Source organism: Acartia tonsa, chromosome 14, assembly GCF_053477335.1.
Source record: "Acartia tonsa isolate MP-2025a chromosome 14, ASM5347733v1, whole genome shotgun sequence".
NCBI classification, from domain to species: domain Eukaryota; kingdom Metazoa; phylum Arthropoda; class Copepoda; order Calanoida; family Acartiidae; genus Acartia; species Acartia tonsa.
The window spans coordinates 5,709,099-5,732,983 of record NC_137273.1 but is presented as its reverse complement, the minus strand read 5'-3'; the positions used below and the strand labels follow the sequence as shown (position 1 = coordinate 5,732,983).

The 23,885-nt window shown below is 31.6% G+C and overlaps 2 protein-coding genes across 33 annotated transcripts in view; both read right to left on the bottom strand.

The window, feature by feature from the left end:
• Positions 1 to 1,365: 1,365 nt before the first annotated feature.
• Positions 1,366 to 12,856, bottom strand: LOC145306237 (uncharacterized). Of its 2 annotated transcripts, none has more exons than XM_080148299.1 (14): positions 12,079 to 12,856; positions 11,566 to 11,606; positions 10,462 to 10,539; positions 9,733 to 9,861; positions 8,932 to 9,135; positions 8,373 to 8,495; positions 7,428 to 7,498; positions 7,027 to 7,119; positions 6,631 to 6,688; positions 6,093 to 6,169; positions 4,414 to 4,462; positions 4,118 to 4,183; positions 3,909 to 3,944; positions 1,366 to 3,589 (listed from the first exon to the last, which is right to left on the bottom strand). In XM_080148299.1, exons 1-14 carry the CDS (start codon positions 12,590 to 12,592, stop codon positions 3,440 to 3,442), a joined length of 1,689 nt encoding a protein of 562 aa, XP_080004425.1. In that variant the 5' UTR covers positions 12,593 to 12,856; the 3' UTR covers positions 1,366 to 3,439. The 2 variants fall into 2 exon arrangements, with proteins under 2 accessions (XP_080004425.1, XP_080004426.1); XM_080148300.1 differs by having other exon boundaries at positions 9,733 to 9,849.
• The window catches only part of brp (ELKS/RAB6-interacting/CAST family member bruchpilot), a 144,722-nt gene continuing 133,686 nt past the window's right edge, over positions 12,850 to 23,885 (bottom strand). For 27 of the 31 annotated variants that reach the window (XM_080148266.1, XM_080148272.1, XM_080148281.1 and 24 more), the window contains 9 exons: positions 23,134 to 23,303; positions 22,759 to 22,952; positions 22,229 to 22,523; positions 21,742 to 21,840; positions 19,642 to 19,881; positions 19,221 to 19,324; positions 18,602 to 18,760; positions 16,077 to 16,088; positions 12,850 to 14,355 (listed from right to left, as the gene is read on the bottom strand). In XM_080148266.1, coding sequence (XP_080004392.1) covers positions 14,266 to 14,355; positions 16,077 to 16,088; positions 18,602 to 18,760; positions 19,221 to 19,324; positions 19,642 to 19,881; positions 21,742 to 21,840; positions 22,229 to 22,523; positions 22,759 to 22,952; positions 23,134 to 23,303 — 1,363 coding nt within the window. In that variant the 3' untranslated portion in view covers positions 12,850 to 14,265. Of the gene's footprint in view, positions 14,356 to 16,076; positions 16,089 to 17,247; positions 17,269 to 18,601; positions 18,761 to 19,220; positions 19,325 to 19,641; positions 19,882 to 21,741; positions 21,841 to 22,228; positions 22,524 to 22,758; positions 22,953 to 23,133; positions 23,304 to 23,885 lie in introns of all 31 variants that reach the window. The other 4 variants (XM_080148284.1, XM_080148283.1, XM_080148271.1 and 1 more) reach the window with 4 other exon arrangements.

The window sequence follows — 23,885 nt, the reverse complement described above, 5'->3', positions numbered from 1 at the left end:
TGAAATTACTAAATAAACTAAGATGATAACTTACCAACAATTTACATTTATGTATGTTTTTTCTTTGATATATAATCTTATACGAACAAGGATGACAACATCCATAAAAGCGAAGCACTGAAACGGTAGGACAAACGGACATTATTACTTTTATAGTATCAAAACTGAATAATCAAAATATAAATGAATAAGAGTCGAAGCAAAATTGTAAGTAAATTTGTTGAAAAACTGCTTGATACAGGATAATGTTTATGGACTTGGACATACTTACATTTTTAGGACTTGATTATAGAGTTGTTTCGCTTATAATATTGTACTTTGTTATCCTAGGAATCAAGATACCAAAAATCATATCAATCGGATAATTAGATCAGATAAAAATTTGTTGTTAAAAAAGTAAGAAAATCAACATGTTTAAAAAGGACGTACGGACATTCTAGTTATGATTATAGAGTTGGTACGCTTTCTAAATCATTTAGGAATCACCATGCAAAGTTTGAAATCGATAGGACAACTCTAACATGCCTAAATTAACGAAAAAAGCTATCCGTCTCGGACGTACGGACGGACAGACCGACACTAATTCGCTTTTAAAATTGCCAATTTTGTAAAGCTATGAAAGAACAATATTCAAAATAATATATCACATTCATTCATCGAAATCTAAGTTTTAAAAATATCATATGAAAAAAAAATTGAAATGTTATATTTTTACTTTTATTTTAGTAGTATTTGAGGAGGGCATACTTCCTTTATTTATTGTCTTAAGAAATCAGCTTAAAACCACTACAGAACCAGCTGATATATTACCAGTAAATTCCATTCGGTTCAGCTTTTACCGAGATCTTAAGCATAAGACAGACAGGCGGACAGACATTCTTCTACTATGTATTGTAGAATGTAGATACCAACAAAAGAATAAATAAAAGCTTAACCAGGTAAAAATCCTAGTAGATATTGCACAATTGATACATAGCCTAAATAATTCAATATTTTACATACTCGATGCTTAGCTTATTTCATACATTATAAATTTCATCTATCTATGCAAAAAGGATAATTTAATTGACTTGCTGGATCAAATCCACTGTTACACAGACATCAGGGGGCTGCTATTCAGCCAATTAATTCCATTTGAAATTGCCGAAAATTTAATATTTTCTTGGAGTAAAGTGTGTGTAAAACTTGTGTTTTGGTGTAACTGAAAGGGAAATGGGTAGGAAGGGGGAGATAAAGGGGTTTGAGAGGGAAATTTTCACTTATAAATTGTTTGTTAGAATCACATTCCCTTTTCCCTGTACAGACATACAATTAAATATAACCCCTAATTATAAAGTAGCTGTGCTACTAAAATAAATTCACTAATTAAAGGACATTAATTTATTTCAAAGATAGAACAATATTTAATGATACACTGAAACTCGCATTTATCATAAAACCAAATAACTAATTTGTCTCATATTAACAGATTTATATTATTTAACTAACTGATAAATTCTAAGAAAAAAAAAAAAGTTTGGATGAGCATTAAAAGTCTACACATTTTTTATTCACTGGATTCTGCAATTTTTGCATCTCATATAATGTTGTACTTTAACAGAGATGCGCTTTTAGGCTAATGTAGGATCGAAAATGAAACTGGTTTTGTGAAGTGTACACTAGAGTTTGGGCGGGAAAATAATTACAAGCTTTGTTCTCATTGGTCCATTTTTGTAAACTCAGAAAGCAAATGTTGTTTTTTGAGTTTAACTTCAATAAAACATTGATTTTTCTTCATTGCAGCATTATATTCTTTATAAAATTTAAAGGACCAGAGGATTTTTTAGATTTGTGTTGTTTTGGTGGATTTTTTTGAGTGTAATTGTACTGAGTACTTGTACTACAATAATAGGACTGAGCCAAATCCTTAAAAAAAGTAACTTTAGTCTTTTATCTTGATTTTAAAGTTTTGGCTCTGAGGTATCCCATGTTTAAAATCCATGCTAGGTGGGTCAAAAAGTCATATTTTAACCCTTTTTATATTTTACACTTCCTTTCTTAATTTTTCAAAGCTTTTTTGAATGTGAAAATCATTGTATATAAAGTTCTAAAGCGGTATAAAGTCTATTTAAAAGATTTCTGTTAAAAGAGAAAGAAAGTGTAAGAAAGCAATTTTGAATTATATTATAATTTTTAACAAATTGTACATATAAGTGGTTGAAATTACTCTAGGTTAAGTTAATGGCAATAGAATTCAAAAAATATATTATTATAGTATATTTTTAATAAGGAAAATATTGAAAGTAAGTTATACTGGTCATAAGTTATCATAAAAGGGTTTTTGTTTCTTTTTTTATATATAACTTCTAAGCTTTTTTTTCTAAATATTATTTTATTTAATTTATATTACATTAGCTTTGTTAATTTTTTTATCTAAACTTTTAATAGAATGCAATATATAGAGATGTAGATTTAAAATAGAGATAGAGATAAAGAGATAGATAAGAGATTCATAAACTCTTTTGCTTTACATTAATGAACAAGAATGAAAATGGATCACAGCATGGAAAATGATATTCATAGGAGATTTTCAACAATTAAAAAAACTTGTGAGACATATCAAGAAGCTACACTATTTCTTACTACATTTTATCCAATAACTTTATAAGCATCTGCTAGCCCCAATGCGCAGGTTCATGTACTAGGTGGCAGCAAATTGGATTTAAAAGTCTTTAAAAGTTACTGACAAAAGATTGAAGGACAAATACTGAAGCTTCTTGAAATGACCATTGAAAACTTATATTACACTCTTTGTGTGGGAGAATCCACAGTTTTTTTAATGATAATAATTTAATAAGCTTCAGATATTAAAATTTACAACATGCTATAACAAGGTTTATACAATTTTTATAGAATTTTTTATTTATTTTCATAACAACACTTTTTTTTCTTCATCATTACATTTTAAGACTTTTGCTGATTAATTGACATCTTGACAATGATAACATATGAACATCAACTGTTTTTTTTCTTGATTATTTTACAAAACAGAATTACATTAAAATCAATAGCAAAGTTTAAGGTTTTTACCTTTTGACTTATGTTTAAAACTTTTTGATATTTTACAAAATTACTTGAGCATTATTGGGCCTAAATCAATAAGTAATATTTGAAAGTACATTTCTACATTTTGTAAAAGCTTTTTAATAAACCTCAAATTTATGAATGATGATTTCCATACTTTGATAGAGGATAGTTTGGTTTCCCTGTACCTAGCACTGCAGGGAGTCTTAACCCTGACAGATCTTATCCCTGCATGGCACTTAAACCCTGCGGGGCTCTCCCTTTACCCCACTTAACTTTGCCTAAGCAACCATTTCAGCTATTTCTCCCTCTTTAGATTTTGTTGTTAAAATATGATTTGTAAAGGATATGAAACATTATCATAAATTGTGACTTATTAAAAGCTTTTAACTGAGTCCTTGTCGTCTTCATGATGTGCAAAGCTGATATGAATTTGATCCTCCGGGGCTTGAGGTGGAGTGTCTGAGGGGGAGAGAAGGAAGATGGGGTTGGTTTGTATGTCTCCCAAGTCACCAGCACTAGAACTCTACAATAGATAGATAAATGCACTTTAAGACATTACAGGTAGGTAATATTCAAAATAGGGATCATGGAAAGTAGCTTTTCTCCTATTTCTAGCCCCTGCAGGGAAATCATTAACATTTAATTAACCTAACCTAAAATAACCTTTCAAAAGCTACTGTGAAAATACGATGAAACCCGCAATTTCGTTTTCTTCCCATGACCCGAAAAAAAAGATATATTTGACTTATATTCAGATAAACTGATGAACTCTGATGAATTTTTACGAAGAAAGTTAATAGATAAAGAATTCATATATATAAATAAATCTAAAAAAAACCTACTTGAATGCTGCTGGTTGACTGGAATTCATCATCTATCTTTAAAAATAAAATATTTATGTTTTTTTTTCTTACAAAATGAGTTAACATATAATTCGTGCTAATTGAATATTTTTAATGGAGACATCTAAAAACTATTTTTCCTCCAGTATACATTATTGAATAAATGCTAAAAGCTATATTGAACTTTCTAAAAAAGTTAAGATACTTACAAAATTGTCTCCAAGAGCTCCAATTGCTGAGAGTTTTGCAGGTCCGGTAAACAGGGTAGGATTCTCCTAGAAATAATCAAGATATTTATCTCCATTGCCCTATTCTATTATCCCTGATAATAAGGTAATCTGACGGAATTTGTTGTTAAAGATAGGCAGTGTTATCAGGATACTGATTCTGTAAATGTCAAGGATCTTAAGCAATAAGACAACTTGGACAGCTTGAACACTTTTTATATAAACCAACTAATCCCTGCCTGGTAGTTATCCTTTTTTGAATATAAACAAATGATTACCTCTAACTTAGCCAACAGTTTCATTCTGTTTTCATTCTCCTCTTTCATCCTAAAATACAGAAAAATCCATAAAAAATATTTATAGAGATGCTTCGCATTTAAAAGCACAAAACTACAGAAATTTCCCAGTCAACTTTTAAAGATTGTATTTTAGCCAGGTTGACTTGAGAACTTTGTTGAGGCAAATTAAATCTTAAATTAAAACTAACGGTGTCAAACCTTTCCACCAATTAATTTTATGTTCTAAAGGTGTAATTTTGTTTATCATAATTGGAAGTGTAAATAAATTTATTCTGTATTGTTTTATTCCTTAGGATCCCCGATTTTACCCTCAAACCCCAAAAACAAGACTCAAAAATAATTTTTTGTCTCAAAAATCTTGTTTATGGTCGAATTTACCTATTAGAGAAAACTGATAGAAACGAATATGTAATAATCATTAGAATCATTTCATAATAAGAATTATTTTCAGTTATTTCAAAATAAATTGTAAAATGTTGATGAATTGAACTATTATGTAAGATATTGCTGTTCTGCATTTCTTTTCAAAGCCCACAATTTCATGACTCATGAACAGAAATTTGAACAATAACAAGGATGACAACATCCATGCCTTAGACATTTAGAATCAATAGACAGTAAAAGGATTAGGTACAATTGTACAGAGGAGGGTTCCAGTAATCAATTGTAAAGAAGAAGGTGGTCAGTGATCAATAGGCACTTTGTGGGAAAGCACCAATTATCGGCTCCAGGACAAACGCAGGAGTCCCAAACGCAGGAGTGTTAAAATATTAATTTAAATAAGTATTTCTATACAGGTTAGGTTAAGATATGAATAAAAGATTAAGCCCCCCGCAGGGGTCAGGAATTTAAAATCCTATAAGATAGTTTAAAATAGGTTAGGTTATGTTAAGTTTCCACTCCAACGTTTGGGACTTTTGCGTTTGTCCTAGCACCAATTATCCTATTATCTTGATTTTTAAAATGGTGGTGCCTGGGATATTTAGAAACAATTTGAATTGAAGAATTTATTTAATTGATTCTTAAAATATACTCTATATTTGTTACTGTTCGTTTGTCCGACTATCTGTTTTAATGAGATTTGCTTTTATTGAAATTGTAATTCTTGTTTTTAAATGATGAATTTGCATTGGATAGCAAATGCATTTCTTGACATATGAATAATAATCATTTTTTAACTGTCATTTAAGAAAGAGAACTTTTTGAAATTATAAGTTAAACCAATATGCATTTCTGAATGCTAGAAATAAAGACACTCTACATTTACAATTATTACAATTACCCAGATTTTTTACAGGGATCTTAATGGATAAGACAATGTTAATGTTAACCAACATAAAAAATTAAGATTGAGTATTAAAAGGTTTTAAAGCCAACGAATGAGAGATCGTTATGAAAATTAGAACCTGTTTGATGGGCAAGGGCTAATATTTTTTAAATTAAATTTTTCTGTCAGTTATAAATAGTTGAATTATTAAGGATAAATCTAACTCTCGGAAAATTACAACACTAAAAATTTTTCGTCGTCCGTAATATTGAAATAAATCATATGTGACGAGATATAAACAATTTTTTTTCCTGATAGGAACATGTAATAAAGTTGGACAGAATTATTGTGTCTAACAGCCATTCTAGGGTAATAAATCTATTTAATTTACCTGTTCAAAATATCCCGACGTTCTTTCCTCAATTTTTCAATGGAGCTCATGGTGTGCACGTTTCCTTCTCCAGTAGCCTTAAAGGGATTGTAAATTGTATATTGGTAGTTTCTCTCAAAGTGCCTTGTTGAACTCAGACCCCCCCCCCCGTATCCACGCTATAAGTTGAAAATTAGGGTACTTAGCCGTCCCGCTGGGTTAGGGAAATAGGTTTCTGTGCTCGGCAGACACTTTTTGGGGAAACACATATTTATACTAAGTATAATTATCAATTTCCGTTAAATAATTATTCTATAAACTTCTATAAACATTAATATTCCGGTAAAAATAAGATACAATCAGCATCTATTTTTACTTAAATTTTTTTTTGCAATTTATCATGATAAAGTTACTCTAATGATTTTATCTTTAAATTGATAATTCATATAATTTGCAACAATGTTAATGATGATTTAATATATTTTTATAGTATGATTTATATTGTTCTTAATATAAAAGCGGCACTACTCTATAATATGTTGATTTTTAAAATAATTACCTCAAGCCAAGCTAAATGTGCGTCTTTTTCGCTAACTGCACTACTTAAAGCAACTTGCCTAAAATATGAAATAATTATTAAATTATTAATAAAGAAAATTAATATTTCTTTACATACATAATTAAACTTTTTTTTAAAGAAAGGACATTATATCAAGCCAATGTACAATAAATTGATGTACAGTACATAACCAATAATGATAAATAAAATGTACCCAGTAGAATAAGATTATTGTTTGGACTGTTTACCGGCTAAAACATTCCCCCTACTCAAATTATTTAGTGTCATATGCCAGCAGATATTGCATTAGTTTTACCATTTTAGAGGTTTCTAGTATGACGCAAAGTTTTCTAGACTTGAACCATCGGAGATAGTGATACTAAAAAATAAACTTACTTTAGTTGGAATAGTTGTTCTAGTTGTGTCTTTCTTTCTTGTACAAGACCCAGAAGTTGACGCTCGATTTTCATTACATGCTTTCGGAGAGGCCTAAAAATATTCGTATCAGCGGTCAACTAAAAATAGTAGCCAATTTCAATACATTTGCAGCTTCAACATTGCAATAACCATGAATTATTTTTTGTCATGTCAATTCCCCAGCCGCATTTTTGCCTCTATGCTAGGCAACTGTCATCTTTTTATTTAAATTTTCATAGTAGACACATTTTTCTATAAAAAAAGGAAATAATTTGCACTATAATTACATTTTTGCATCAATTTTCGTCTCCTTAAAAATAGCAACGGGCATAATTACAGTAAGACATATAATAGCTGTGCTACTAAGAATATTGACTTACCTACAAGTAGCACAGCTGTTTAGATTGTTTGCATTCTGAAGACAAACTATCCGCTGTTCCAGCCTCATTATCTAGATAGATAGATATATAGATGGATAGATAGATATATAGATGGATATAGATAGATATATTCTGAAGACAAACTATCCGCTGTTCTAGCCTCATTATATAGATAGATAGATAGATATATAGATGGATAGATATATAGATGGATAGATAGATATATTCTGAAGACAAACTATCCGCTGTTCCAGCCTAATTATCTAGATAGATAGATATATAGATGGATAGATAGATATATAGATGGATATAGATAGATATATTCTGAAGACAAACTATCCGCTGTTCTAGCCTCATTATATAGATAGATAGATAGATATATAGATGGATAGATAGATATATTCTGAAGACAAACTATCCGCTGTTCTAGCCTCATTATATAGATAGATAGATATATAGATGGATATAGATAGATATATTCTGAAGACAAACTATCCGCTGTTCTAGCCTCATTATATAGATAGATAGATAGATATATAGATGGATAGATAGATATATTCTGAAGACAAACTATCCGCTGTTCCAGCCTCATTATCTAGATAGATAGATAGATATATAAATAGTCGGTAGATGAACATTGAGGGGATGGGTAAATTGATGGATTGATTGAAAGGCAAAATAGTGTGTAGACAGATAGATGGATTGATTGATAGATAGATAAGATAGTTTTTAGAAATATAGATAGATGGATGGATTGATAAATGGATATAAGATGGATGGATGAATGGATACATAAATGGTGAATAGATATTAGATAAATAGAAAAATGGATGGATAAAAAGATATGTAACAGGAGGTAGAAAGAAATACATAGATGGATGCAAGGATGGATGGATGAATGCCCAATGGATGGTTGGATTAATTGATATATAGATAGATAGATACCTTTTCAACAGCATCCTCATATTTCTTTTCTGTGCTGCGAATTATTTGTTGGTGGGAGGTGCAGTTCACGTCTCCACCCCCTGCGGTGTAGCTCATTGAGCGGTCAACCATCTCTTTTCTTCCCTATTTTAGATATATATATAATATATATATATATATGTACAGTTGTTAGATACAGTACTTAGATAGATATAGGAAAGTTTCTTATAGTTCCCGAGAAAGTTTTCATCAAATTTTGGAAGATGACCTCCACCCCTCCAAGAGAAAGCAAAACATTATACCCGTTGGACAACCTTCCCCCCCCCCCCCCTCCCATATCGCTTTGTAAAATTCTGTGAGAGCATGTAAAATAGTAGCAATGATTAATTCATCGTTAACCGCCCTATCCATGTATGTATTGTTACAAATAAAGAGGGGTGGGGGGGGGGGCTGTTCACAGGCAAAATTCTTAGAGGGGGGAAAAGTGAAAGTTAACATATTTCCTGATTTTTTTTTTTTTGGGGGGGGGGGGCAACCCCCGCCCCCCCTCCATGCACTGCACATCCTTGGTTAAACATACCTTAACTTTTCTCTCTAAATCCGGGGACTGGACAACATCAGGCTGTGGTTGATGGTGGTGCAGGGGATGATGTCCACTGTGGGAGTGTGGTGAGCCATGCACCCCCTCCCCCATGTCCCCACTGGATGAGGGGAGCCCGGGGGTGAAGAAAGGGTCGTCTGGATCGACTATATCTTCGTCAATACCGCTAACCGATACTCGAACCTGATACATCAAATTATTTAATTAGAAAATATTTCTAAATGTTGTAATCAGGAGAATTGTATTTTAGTTTGTTTGACTATTTTCTTCAAAAGATAAAGTTACCCCACTGAATTATTTTTATTTTACATGTACAAGTTCCATAGAATTTTCTTAATCATATTATGTAGAATGTAGATAAGTATTACTACACACCTGAGCCAAAATTAATTGAATTAAATCGAGAATAGGGAAGAACATTAAAAGTATGTAGTAAGGTACATATATGTATATTTAATGGCGTTAGAAAAATTCTTTTGGATTGTTAAGACCTTAAGGGATGCAATCTCAAAAGATCGATTATATAAAAAAACCTCTTGTAGATTCAAATAAACCTTCTAATAAAAATTTCATAAAACTCCCCAATGTTTTTAGAGAACGAATGGGAAAACATTTTGATAATTTTTTTTACATAGATTTAAAATAAGGTGAGAAGAAGAGTTTTTTGTGTGTTTGTTTTATTTAGGTTAGGTTAGATTAGGTTATATTGGTTACAGGGTAGCCCCGCATGGTTAGGCCCCACCCTAATTATTAATTCATTAAAAAAACAGGGGGGAATACCTCCGTGGAAATTTTGCTGTGCAGCTTCTGGATTTTCTCGACAAGAATATCGTTCTCCTTGCGCGCCTCCACACTCTTCTCTCGGAGCAGAGCATTCTGGGACTCCAGGTGCCGCACCTGCAAACAACACTAACATGACCGTAGATAGCAGGGATCTTAAGGGATAAGACAATCGAGGATATATTTATGTACTACTCAAATTGGGGCAAAATTACCCCCTTTTGCGGATGAAAATTAATGGTGAAAAAGTTAACGCTTCAAGTTTGTACTAGGATTTAATAAAAGTCTTACGAATGAAAGAACATGCCTATAAAACTTGTGATACTTAAGTTATTTTCATTCTAATGTCCCCTCCCTCACTGGATGGTTAGTAGAAGCAGAGAGAAAATTGAAAAGGGTCAGAGATGGATTCTTAAAAAAACTTTTAGCTCACTGCCTCACTAAAATTAGTGAGGCATACAAAGAATTTTTGTGAAAAATCCTCATAAATCGCATTAAAAATCTACAAAAATTTTACAAAATCTTATGTTAATAACCCTTTTATGATTTTGTTTAATTTTTGTAGATTTTTTATGTGACTTTGAAGGATTTTTCACCAAAATTAGTTTATTTTGTTTATAATAACTTATTAAAATAAAATTGTTTCAAATATTGAGAATGTGTGTTGTAAATTAAAAATCAATGCTTTAGAATTAATCTATGTATTTTTATAAACATTAATTTTTTTACCTTTTCATGGTGTTCTTCTTTGTTAGATAATTTAGCTGTGAGTTCAGCTATCTTCATATTTAGTTTGTCCACTTCGTCCTAAAATTTGAATATTAAATTAAAGATACAGGAAAAATATTATTTTTCAATACTATTATAAAAAACTAGAAGCAATCCTGAATTAGTAAACTTTCAATGAAACTAGTTAAGTGTTATATTACATAACAAATGCTATTTTTAAATCAAACTGTTGTCAAATATAGAAGTGCTTATTTCTGCCTCTTGTAGAGACATCGTATAGTGGTTCCAATAAAAAGACGTTATACGATAAAACCACCAAGGAGAGGCCAGTATAAATTTTACCATTGGTCAATTACAGTGTTTACTGGCCTCTCAGTGGTCAACTTCATTGTATGACGTCATTTTTTGGTGCCGCTTTACGCTGTCTCCCTCCTGTATATGTCAAGGAAATTTATTATTTGTTTCTTATTGAGAGAAGATTTTTTAAACATGAAAACTATGGATATATTTTGTTTTGTGATCAGTGATTTTAAAACATCATTCAGTTCTACTTTTCTATTACTTTTTCAACTATTATTGGCTTTTGTTGTTGTTGTACTTATGAACACAATTGTAATTATTTTAAGTATATAGCCAGATAGCCAGATCGAGGATAGAAAGATAGCCAGACAGAAAATAGAAAGATAGTCAGATAAAGGATAGATAGATAACCAGACAGAGGATAGAAAGATAGCCAGGCAGAGGATAGAAAGATAGCCAGACAGAAAATAGAAAGATAGTCAGATAGATAGATAACCAGACAGAGGATAGAAATAAAGCTAGATAGATAATAGAAAGATAGCCAGGCAGAGGATAAAAAGATAACCAGACAGAAAATAGAAAGATAGTCAGATGAAGAATAGATAGATAACCAGACAAAGATAGAAATAAAGCTAGACAGAGGATAGAAAGATAGCCAGGCAGAAAATAGAAAGATATCAAGACAGAGGATAGAAAGATATCCAGACAGAGGATAGAAAAAGAGCTGACAGAGGATAGAAAGATATCTGACAGAGGATAGAAAGATAGCTAGACAGAGGATAAAAAAATGTAAAAACTCTTAACCTGATGTCCGGTGACTTCTTCTAACAAACTTTCCAACTTTCCTAAATAACAAAATTTTATCAGATCGGACATTTAGGTGCTTTCCCACATAAATCGAAAATCCCACCTTGAAATAAATTGAAAATGATAGAGGACGTGTTTGTTTCCAATGCCTAACCCCTGCAGAGCTACTGAGTATCCCAAATAACCTAGCCCAAAAAAACTGCGCAACGATTTTTTCGATTTGTCTAAAAAAATAAGGTATGATAGGGGGGTTATTTTTTGGAAACATATTCTTTATCTTTTAACATACTATAATATTCAAATTTTTACAAAGTTTTATTAGACGTGTTTCATAAATAAACATTTTCTAATTATTTGAATAATACTTCAGATTTATAAAATATTATGATCTGTTTTTAAAAATAAAAAATCAAGAGTTCATACAAGTCTTTTTATAGCAAATTTGTATGTGACGTACAAATAAATCCTAGTTGAAAAGTAGCTGCAGCACTTATAATACCAAAATCTTACCTATTAGAAAAGCCACATCCTTCATAGTCATTGTTGTATTCGTTCTTCTGCTTCGAGATGTTATCTGAACCATACCTGGAATGTTTGCTTGACTTTCACATTCACTTCTAGTTTCACTGGCTGGACTTGCAGAGTCGCGACACAAAAAGGTTGGACTCTTTGCATCAATATGCCAGGGTAGTGGACTCTTTGGACTCCGCGGGTCGTGGGCTAGAAATGTTGGGCTTGGAAAGCTGACAAATCCGCTTGGACTCTTTGGTTCGTGGCCCAACAGTGTGGAACTTTTTGATTTTTGCCCAATAAAGGTTGGACTCTTAGGATCTTTCATTGATAGGGGACTGTTTGGGGTCTCTAAAACATTATGTTGCTGTATATCTTTATCTTCAAAAGGTTTTGGTTCATGCTCTGTAAAGTTATCCTTACTCAAATCCACTTTAACTTTGGTATCATCATAATAATCTTTATCTACAACTGCTGTTTGTTCCAATGGTTTGATATCCTGTTCAAGTTCCATGAAATCATCATCTGTGTCAATTATTTCATCAGCTCCTTCAGTAGTATCAGAAGAAGAGTTAAGTGTTGTATTGTTGTCATCATTTCCGCCATCATCAGAAGAGCTTGAAAAATCTTCAAAACTTCTTTGATCAGCTTCACTCTGATAATTAATGTTTGATTATCATTTTTAGTTCTTATTTATCAAATATTTTAACTAAATTAACAATTGCAACTTATGGTAATAATTTTGCTTTTTTTCATAAAATCACTAAGAAATTTTCTTTTTTTTTTACATAGGGTTTTCTTGTCATTTGTTTAGTTCACACACATTGAGTTAATATTTAGATAACATTTGATACTAACATTATAACATCAGCAAATATTATCTGACAGAGTTACAGAATGACAACATGCTTTCTCACCATGAGTTGAACTCCATGTGACCGACCAGGGAGCCCAAGGACCAGGTTGACAGCAGGATCATCATCTCTGTAACCTTTCTGGAAGTTCTTCTGACTTTTTCATTACCTCCTTGTTATACACTGCCTTGATTTGTATTTTTTTAGATAAAGAATTTAATAACAGCTAATGCAATTAATTGTCCAATTTCATAAGCTTGCAATTATTAAAGGAAAGCATTATAGTAAAATAATACTAGATGAGAGAAATAATTGAATAATAATATGTATTGTAAATATATTATATGTATGTATAGGCACTAGGAATAATTGCATGGAATCAAATTTGATGTGCGCCAACCTATGATTTCTAATCATATGTATCCTTTGTTTTGTCCAGGATGGGCTATTGCAATGCATATAATAGTTCTGGGTTGCTTTAACCTCATCCTTATTATTGTTTATTTAACATGCTGCACTCTGATATTATGAGTCATTTGATTAAAAACTAATATCTCACTTTCACTCTAAAAACAGATGATAATAAAATGCTATGATAAAAAGGGAAAACAAAACAATTAAACTACAATTTTTGTTACACAACTTAGTTTTGGTTCGTGGTGGTGTTGTGTCATTTTTATTTAAACTCTGGTGTTTATTTGTTGTTGTTGTCTGGCAGTAAATATTGCAAGATTTATCATTTCTCTATGTGAACACTGACTAGATTCTTTAATTCTAGATAAAATTTTTATTTAGGTAACTTTCAACAAATTGTCTTTAATTTAAACTAAGCTAAAATTTAACATAACTTATAGTTTTTTTTTCTTCATAGAGTTTTTGTTTTCACTGGAAGTACTTTTTGCTCTATCTCATACCTGCCAATTTTTTTCATTGTTTAAATGAATTTTATCACTTGATGATATTATAGTAATGGCCAAGCTTATCATGACTTTGTCTATGGCAGTGCATAGGTTGCACTCACCAATTAAAGCAGCTTTACTTTATCCTATCAAAATCAGCCAATCACAGCCTTAGTTGCAAATAGAACAAATGGAACTTGCCCTGTCATTGGTTAAGTGTCAACCAATGGAAGCAAAGTTAGTGTAGAAGGCATGTTCTGATTGGACAACAAAAATGTTGGTGGAATCAGCTGATTGCAAAAAAGCTGCTCAGGATTGACTTTGGGGGGTAACCGGGGGATAATTGGGAAGATAGTGGTGTGTTTCTGTGTGCTGGGAAGGAGCTCATTATAACAAGAGTAGGGGGGAGTGGTCATGTGATCATCAACAGCTGATTAGAAGAAGCTCTTGAAAAATCCGCCAACGTTGCCGGTGACATTTTGTGCGGCGTTGGCAGCCTGGCCGGCTCCACCCAGCAACGCACCCTAAAAACATGCAAGAATAAACACTCAGTCATTTCATTTAGAAATTTTGTAATCATTTAGCAGATTTGGAAAAACTTTTCTTTATTTCAAAAGTAAAAATAAATCAAAGATCACTTTCTTCCCATTTTTTGCCAAATGACTACAAATACACTATGACTTTACTTACATAAAAATTTAAAATAAGAAGAATAAGAACAAGATCATATTTTTTTTCTAAATTTTAGATTTCTTTACCTTTGGCCATTAAAAGAACTATAAAAAAAATTACTGATCTTAATCTCCTCATTTTTAAAGTAATTAAACAATAAACAAATGATAAAATATGAAAACTCAAGGCATTCTTTGTATAGTATTGGATAATGTAAATTATCTATTGGAAAGCAAATAAAAGAGAGGGTAAGAAGAAATATTAAATACAAACTTAATTTGATCTTGATTTATATCCTTGGCTACAATAATAACCAAGTTACTTGTACCCACATATTAGAAGTCTATATGATTTATGTGTCCCACTTTAATAAGAAATAATTCAGGAACTTTCAGGAACTCTCTTTTAGATATATTTAAGGTGTTAATTTATTTACATTTTTAATGAGTTGAAAGGTCACTTTGTGGTTTTAAAGAAAGGAACTGTGTACTATAAGTTTGTCCTTTATAATATTCACAAATGAAAATAAAGATGTATTGCTATGTTCCATTTTGGTCTAGCTCTAGAAATTTAATTTAATTTATAAGCTACTGATTTTTACAATTTTACACAAAATTTTCATGGCCTTGTAATTTAATATTTAAATTTTTTTATTCAAAGTAAAAATGATAAAAATCAGATCTAAAATATAGTAAAACTAATTAGCCTTGTCTTGGTGTTGGCTAATTATTGTAAATACAGTGATTCAAAGCAGGGAGCATAAGTTATTTTGACTTTTCCTTTTATCAAAGTTCAGTTATTTTTTTACTTTTTTAACCCAAATTTTAAATTGATTTTATGAAAGGAATTTGTTGATATACATATAACTATATTAAACCCACAAAAAGAAAATGAAAGTGATTATATTATAAGAAATAGAAATATATGATATAAAACCTAATAAACTCTAAAATTATGTTTAAGCAATTTGTATGCTAGTTTATTCAATTTAATTATTCAAAGATGAAGATTTTCTATCACAAAAAAACCAACAACCCCAAATTATTTTATTTTTGTTATTGGTGAAGAAAATCTTGATCTGAAAATCATTATTCTAACTAAATTTGATATTAAATTATTGAAAATAATAGATAAAGGACAGTAGTAGTAAGTTATGCATACAGTAAAGGAAGTATGCACAAATACAGTATCAACTTATCTAATGGTTTTAAAGTTTTTGTTTATAATAACCACTTCCTTTGATTGAAATCAAGTTTATTTTTTTCCTTCATTAAATTAACTATCATGAAGAAACAAAAGATTGTTGAAATATTTACTTTTGTAAATCAAATATGAACATAATGTAAATGATGAAAAAATTAATGTTGAAGACTTTTGGCCAGTTTTGAAAATGCTCAAGTTTTGCATCTGATAAAAATTTTAAAAAATTTAATAACAAATGAAAAATTATTAGTTGTTCTTGATATATATCATGGTTAAGTGGGTTAATTTCACAGCCATTTTGAAACCAGAAAATAAACATACTGTATATTCTAAGAATAATATAAAAAAAACTTAATAAACTGATACTTACTGTGGCATCCGCCTATAGGGGAAAAAAGTAAAAACAAATTATACTAATAATAATGATAAGGAAAATTATTGGGCTATAATTAATGATTAATAAAAAAGGGATATATGTAAATGTATACCAAAATTATAGATAATGTCTTATAGTTTAAAACTATTAAATTCATATGAAAAGTTTGAATATATGAGGATTTTCTATCAAAAATAATTTTACTATATTCAGAAAAAAATACCTATAAGAAATGACAAAAAGTTATAAATCGAGTTAGATTTCTACAATTGTTGTTTAAACCTAGCTCTTATCCTATCATTATCTGTAACATAATTTAGTGTTTGATTAGGTATAAATAATACCATTTTAAATTATATTAAAATTTTTCCAATCATAAATTGTAATTTTTGGTTCATCAATTTTCTGGTTAATTTTACATTTCACCTTTATTGTTAAAATTGTTTATTTTCTATTATAATTAGATATTTTTTTTCACAAAAAAAGAAACCCCTAGAAAGCTATATCTTTCATTTTTAATCTATGTTTAAATTATAAACTATTTGTATGGGATAAATTGATATTAAATAACCTTGTGAAAAATGCAAGGTTAAATGATATATAAATATAAAAAGCACTGTGTCCTATCTTTTACAAGTCTTAGTGCACAAGGAAAATAAATGGGGTGAGAATAAACTTTTTTGTCTTAATAAAGTTTAAAAATAATATATTTTTCTATCATATTAATATCATATTGTGATAATTATGAAAATATTCTAAAAATCTGCAGATAACCATTGTGCTCAAACACACCCCTTTAAAATAGAAGTTAGGCTAAACTAATATTTTATAAAAAGCTAAGTTTAATCACTAACAAAGAAAAAGATTCAAAGCATTGCTACAATTAAAGATGTTATGTTTAAAAATGAAACCAAAATAATTTTAAAATATACAGTATGAGTTTCAGGTTATGTTTTACTTATTTTCAATCAAAAACTACTGAATTTCTATAAAAAATATCCAAATTTTAATCCAAAAAAATTAGTAATTAAACTTTATGCCTTATTTTTATAAAACCTCTGTTTTAACCTAACTCTAATTCAAGCAAGGGGTGTTTTCAATTAAATGCTATTGAGAGTAAAAAAGAGGCTTTTTCTGTCTGTTATCTATATTGTATTTGATTTACCTATGGATGGCCTGCTTGTCCCTAGGATGTAAGAGAGAACATTTACACACAGATAATATATAATATAAATTTATATTATATAACATATTATTACAGCCTGGCTAATCAATAAATTACTGTTTTCTTAAATGGATATTTTGCTATTCTCTTTCATAGAACAAAGTTTAAGAAGCTCTTTATTGTGCCCTTAAAAAACTTATGTCATCCAAGACAAATGACCAATGATATGCTAATACACAGACTAAACTACTAATTGTAGGCCAATATACATTTTAATTGACCAATGGTAGGCAAGTATGACGTTATTTTTTATAGATACAATAAAAATATCCACAGTTTAAGTTAAAGTTATATTATTTTAAACTAAAAATCTTATTCAAATAGAGATTTTTTTGAATACTTCTTTTTTGATAATGCAAAGATGATAATCTTATCTTATAACTTATATATATTATCTAATATCAGCTACAAACCTAATATTTATCAAGTATTAGTTATGCTTTTTAAAAAAGTTATCAAATAATCTAAACACAACTTTTGCTTAATCTGAAATTAGCCTTTTTTAAAAAGAAAAATAACAAATATTTTAGAATTCACCTATCATGTAATAACAATGATATCTAACTTTTGAATTAACATTACAAAGAGAATAGAATAATAACCGAATAAGAAAACAAAAATTAACTCATACCCACGTCTGTATAATTTTACATCACAACATTAGGCTAAACATGTTTTTTTTTATATCCATTAATTTAGGTATGATAATATGATATGATTTATAACAGCTATTACAACATTTATTTAATTTACTTGTAGACTAAAATATTCTAATGAATATTCATATAGTCTATGTAGTAAGTTGTTAGAAAACCCTAATTATTTTCAATGCTTAATGTCGTGTGCCGTTTTTTTTCATAGAAATATAGCCAAAGCACATCATTGAATGTTGGCCCTATTATATATATATTTTTATTTGATTGCTATTACAGTTTGGGGCTTATTTTGTTTTGATAAAAAAGGACTTAAAGTTGATTGACATAAAGAATTAAAACACCAATTTTTAAAGAAAACTTTAAAGATATCAATACATTTATTTTACTTCAATTAAAAGAATTGATAATTCATGAAGCCAATTAACTGAAAGCCCTTTGGCATTTTTTTTAGATATTTAACAGGTCTCGAAATACAATAGTCAGCCTCCGAAAAGAGTGACTTTGAAATACAAAAAAACAGCTGAATTCCTATTTGAATTGAATTTATGCTAATACTTTTTCTCACATTAGATAAAAAGGTGTTTTTTGACGACCTATTTTCCGAGCCCTGTCGTACATCCTGTTTTAGTTTTACTTACCAATGGATCTCCTGGCTGTCCGGGTTGTCTAGGCTGACCGCCTTGTGGTGGTGGTCCTCCGGGGGCACCTGGTCCGCCTCCACGGCCACGTTGGGCCTGTGGAGCGCCCCGCTGTGGGGGAGCAGCCCCGCGAACTGCGGGACCGCCTCTTGCGGGACCCTGAAAATTCAAATCAACAATAATGTTTGTAACAAAAAACTAATTTTCAGGTTTCTGAAGGGATAATACAATGCACGATAAATTGAAGGACATCCACAATGATTAAGAACTAAATTACCCCATCCATAGATTAAAATTATTGGTATTAGGTTGGACACTAATAGTCTAAACCAAGAAAGCTCTAATAAAAGTACCCAAAGTTTTCAGCAAGCAAATGTGTAGTGTTATCATAAAATTTTAATTACCATAATAATTTACAGTCCAATGTCCTCTCCCTACATGTATATTTTTGAAAACAGTCAATATTTTTGCATCATATAAATGATCTGCATTAAAATTACAATTATAACTATTAATCAAAGTATTATCAAAATTGGAAAATTTTCAATCTCAAACATACTTTGAAATCTAGTAAAGGTATATCAGTTAATAACAATTACAGCATCCTATTGTACAATACCTGAGCAGCACCCCTGGCTGGACCTTGTTGTACAGCACCTCTGGGGGGTTGAGCACCCCCTCTCATAGGTTGGGCTCCACCCCTTGCTTGCTGTGGGGCAGCTCCTAAAATAATCTTTATTATTACCTTTTCTAAATTAAATTCTTAATATCCTATCTTATTAATTAAGACATTATTATTGATTTTAATTTTTATTCAAAATTGTATTTTCTAAGCTATTCAGAATGCTAAATAGCTTTAACTTAATTCTAGCGGACAGGGTGAGTTGGAACCTGGGCTAGTCAGCCATCCTGTCCAACTTCTGGTGCAGTGGCCAGACAAAGGTCTGTAGGCAGATGCAAAAACCCTGTAATAATAGCATTCTTGCATATATAAACTGAATAGCTTAGCCAATAATTCATCTATTAATCTAAATCCTAACCTCCTCTGGCGGGGGCGGGTTGAGCTCCGCCCCTCATGGGCTGCTGTTGAGCTCCGCCCCTTCCCGGTGCTCCCGGCTGCTGAGCCCCGCCTCGTGCGGGGCCTTGCTGCGGTGCGCCTCCCCGAACGGGGGCTGGCGCGGCACCGCCCCGTGGTGGGGCCTGTTGGACTCCTCCCCTCCCGGGCGCTGGTTGGGCTCCGCCCCTCCCTGGGCCTTGTTGGACGCCGCCGCGTGGGGGGGCTAAATATATTATTATTCTTTATTATTTAACAACCAGAGGATAAAATTTAAAAGAGAGAGGTAAAAAGAACTTAAATGCTAAACTTAACATAATAATGATGAAAAAATGCTACATACTATACCGTGTTTGTCTTTTTAACACATGGAACATTAAGATTAGTGATAAGAAGCAAAAAAGGAGAAAAAATTTCTAATCTAGTTAAATAATGATCAAATTTAGGAGTATTGACATAGTTTTAATAAGCACTTTAAAAAGCTTTAAAGATTTTACATTTGTTTGACTACTATTTAAATAATTAGTATTTAAATATTTTGTCCAAATTCGATCATAACAAAAATATGTACATAGTAAAATATGAAATTAATTGAACATTTATGGGGCCTATTTAGAATATTTCAAAAGTCACACATTGATATTGCTTTTAAGATTAAAGAAAGGTTCTTCATCAAATTCTTACAAAACCTTTTTTTAACAACCTAGCAAATTGTTTTCTTTTCCTTATTATCTATATTTAAGTTAAGAATATTTGGTAAAAATTTTGTGTTTTAATGAGATGAATTCTAAGATGTTATATCTTTTACATTTTTTGTGACTTGAGAAAAAAACTTTTTAAAAAGAAAAAACCTAATTTTTAAAAGTTTTATTTAAAAAAAAATATATTAATACTGCTTAACAATTTAAAGCAGAAAAAAACCTAATTATTAAGACATAATTAATATATAACAAGAAAATAAGATAATATAAGAAAAAATTAATAGATCATACACCCAAATATAAAATATTTTTTGGCCTTAACTAGTTTTAAATCTTTTAATTGAGACTAAGCATGTTTACAATATTAGTAGATTTAATAAGAGGCCAAAAAGTTTTCCCTTTGGTAGAATATCTAAATTTATGTATATATTAGGGTGGGTTCATATCGGAATTAGACAAAGCGGGGATATGCAACAGATAAAATTAACCTTAAAAACATTTCTGACCGAAAAACAATTTTTAAAAATTGAGTTTTAGAACACGACCACTTAAAAATATAATTCATTACTTATTAGTATGCAAAGACGACATTCAAAAATTTTTTTGAATCAGAACTATGGCTTCATGGTGCTCCCTGGAAAGGCCTTGAGGAGCTGAATCAGGAACTTTTGTCCGTTTCAAAATATCTCGTTCCTAGCCTTAGAAATCACTAAAAAAACAAAAAATTTTAAGGTTTATTGAGAATTGTCCAATTTGTATAGGTTTATTAGATTTTCTCAGGCTAGGAACGAGATTTTTTGAAACGGACAAAAGTTCCTGACTCAGCTCCTCAAGGCATTTCCAGGGAGCACCATGAAGCCATAGTTCTGATTCAATAAATTTTTGACTCCCATTTACAAATAGCTATACAATTGAATGTCTGGTCGTCAGCGGTTTTAAGACTTAGGATAAATTTTAAATCACACAGAGGTGTATTATATCTATATGAATTGAGTGCAGATCCCCGCTTTGGACTCAGAAAAAAAATGTCCAAAATCGACCCACCCTAGTATATATACACAACATTTGAGGATAAAATATTCATATTTTGAAGACCTCTGTACATTACTTTTGGTTATCATAATTATTACGAAAAATAACAATTATTACATTACAAAATTTTAGAACAAGGCAAAAAATAATCTCTACGCGTAAATGATTTATTATATTATAATTAAAAACTGCTTCCAATTTCAGTTTTTTAATTTCAACTCTACAATAAATTTTTACATCTTCGAAATTAAAACCCACCCTGAGCCTAAGATTGAAAATTACTAATACCTGCCTTGTTCTAAAAATTGTTGTTTTGGTTTAAACAATAAACATATCCTTGTTGATGGGCCTACCTTGATTGACTCCACCTCTCTGGGCGGGGGCTCCTTGGGTAGCTCCTCCCCTCATGGCGGGGGCAGCACCTCCCCTCGGGGCTGGAGCACCTCCTCGGCCTAAACATATTTTCAAATTAGACTTAAAGAAAATAAAAATTGCAGGGAGGAGGGGGGTGTAGGTGTATGTATTAGATAGGACTGTCGGTTATTTCCCAAAAAATATCTTAAAGGTGGGTGAAGGTTTGGGGGGGGGGGAGAGGTTAATTATATGGCCCAACCAAAAGTATGGAAATAATACTAATTATAAAAAGACAATGGGGAACTAGCGGTAGTATTAGTATGAAGTATTAATCAATGAGCTATGAGTTACTACTATCAGTGTTACATGGATCGGTGGAAGACACCTAAATTTAGCTTTTTAACATTCTAGATTAAATACTAAATTTTAAGAAATTGTGATTTTGATATTGTAAAATTCGCCAATAAATCATGAAGAAATGAATACCTGCAGGTGCGCCTCTGACAGGCTGAGCTCCACCTCTACCTCCTGGTCCTCCAGGTTGTTGCTGTGGCGGTGGCTGCTGTTGTTGTGGTGGCGGTTGTTGCTGTTGGGGAACCGGTTTTGGCTGTTGTTGTTGTGGTGGTGGCTGTTGTTGCTGCGGAACCGGTTTTGGTTGTTGCTGTTGTGGTGGTGGTTGTTGTTGAGGAACAGGTTTAGGTGGTTGTTGCTGTTGTGGCGGTGGCTGTTGTTGTTGGGGGGGTTGTGGTGACTTTGCTACAGCTGCCGGCTGTGGTGAGGCCTGAAGACAAGATATCTTATTAATTTCCCGCCAAATCCAATGTTCATAGAATTCCCGCCAAAATTGATTTCATGTCCTCAAAAAAGCATCATAATTCCCGCCAAAACTACTTGACGTAATAAATGCCATGCCGAAATTGATTTTTCTAGGTTGTTATTAAAAAGTTTTTTTGGGTCAGCTTTTGTTTTTTTCAAAAATTTATCTTTTATTTTAAAGAATTTTAAAAAATTAAAACCTGTGGTGGTTGTTGAGCTGGGGAAGGTTGTCTTTGTGGGCTGGGGTTAGCAGACCCGTTCGGTGGCTTCGGACTCAAGGTGGCGGCTGCTGGTGGCACGGCAGTTCCATTTGTGGCGGCTAGAGCTGGTGAAACGGCTGCGGCTGGCTGCCCTGGCTGTAGTGGACCATTGTTCTGGGCGGGGGTAGGTGAACCTAGGTAGATAGATGGGTAGGGTATAATATTTAAAGGTAAGAACAGCAGATAGGGTTTTAATTTGGTTAATAAAAAACACAGTCAAATATACCTATCTATATAGAATAGAATAGACAAGTAATAGATCTAGGTTCAGGGGTTAGGAAATTAAATGTACAAAATGGTAGATGGAAACTATACCTGTTGGTTCGCTTGGAGTGGGTGTGGTGGGGGTACCCGCAGAGCCCCCACGTCCCCTTCCACGTCCACGACCCCGTCCCCGTCCTCTACCACGGCCTCCCGAGGGGGAGCCTGGACTCTGGGGAGTTGTCGCGTTGCTCAAGGCTTTCACCTCGGTCTCTTGCAGTTTGCTAAAAATAGTTTTTGAATTACATAATGTTATTTTATTTTAAATGTAACTTCAAGTGGAACTTTTGTAATGTTTTAGGCGGGAAAGGTTAGGTTCTTCTTGTCAGGGAAGCTTAAGGTGAATAGCATATAATGTTATTTAGGGACCCTCTAAACCAGAAACAATTCAGAATTCAATAACTTTTGAACGATTATGTGTTCCACTCAAAGTTTACATAACTATAATAAAAGCAATATAAAAACTATGAACTAAACAAAAATACCATGCAATGAAAATCATTAGTAATAAGATGATAAGCACCTTTCATCTAAAATTCTACAGCCTTGTAAAACCAATGATTATTGAATTAACCCATTAGTGCCGAGCGCCACTTTTATGGGCCGATCGAGCTGTAAGTTTCAGGGAAGCTTTATAATGGTCAAAACGGAATTCGTATTTTTTTGTTTTGCTCTAGTGGCGTGCACAGGAAAGTTGCAAAAAAACCCGGTTCGGCTTGGCCATAAATACCAACCAGGCATTAACACCCGTTTTTGGTGCTTTCCCCCAGTTTTAAAACCCGGTTGACCTGTATAAACCCGGTTAT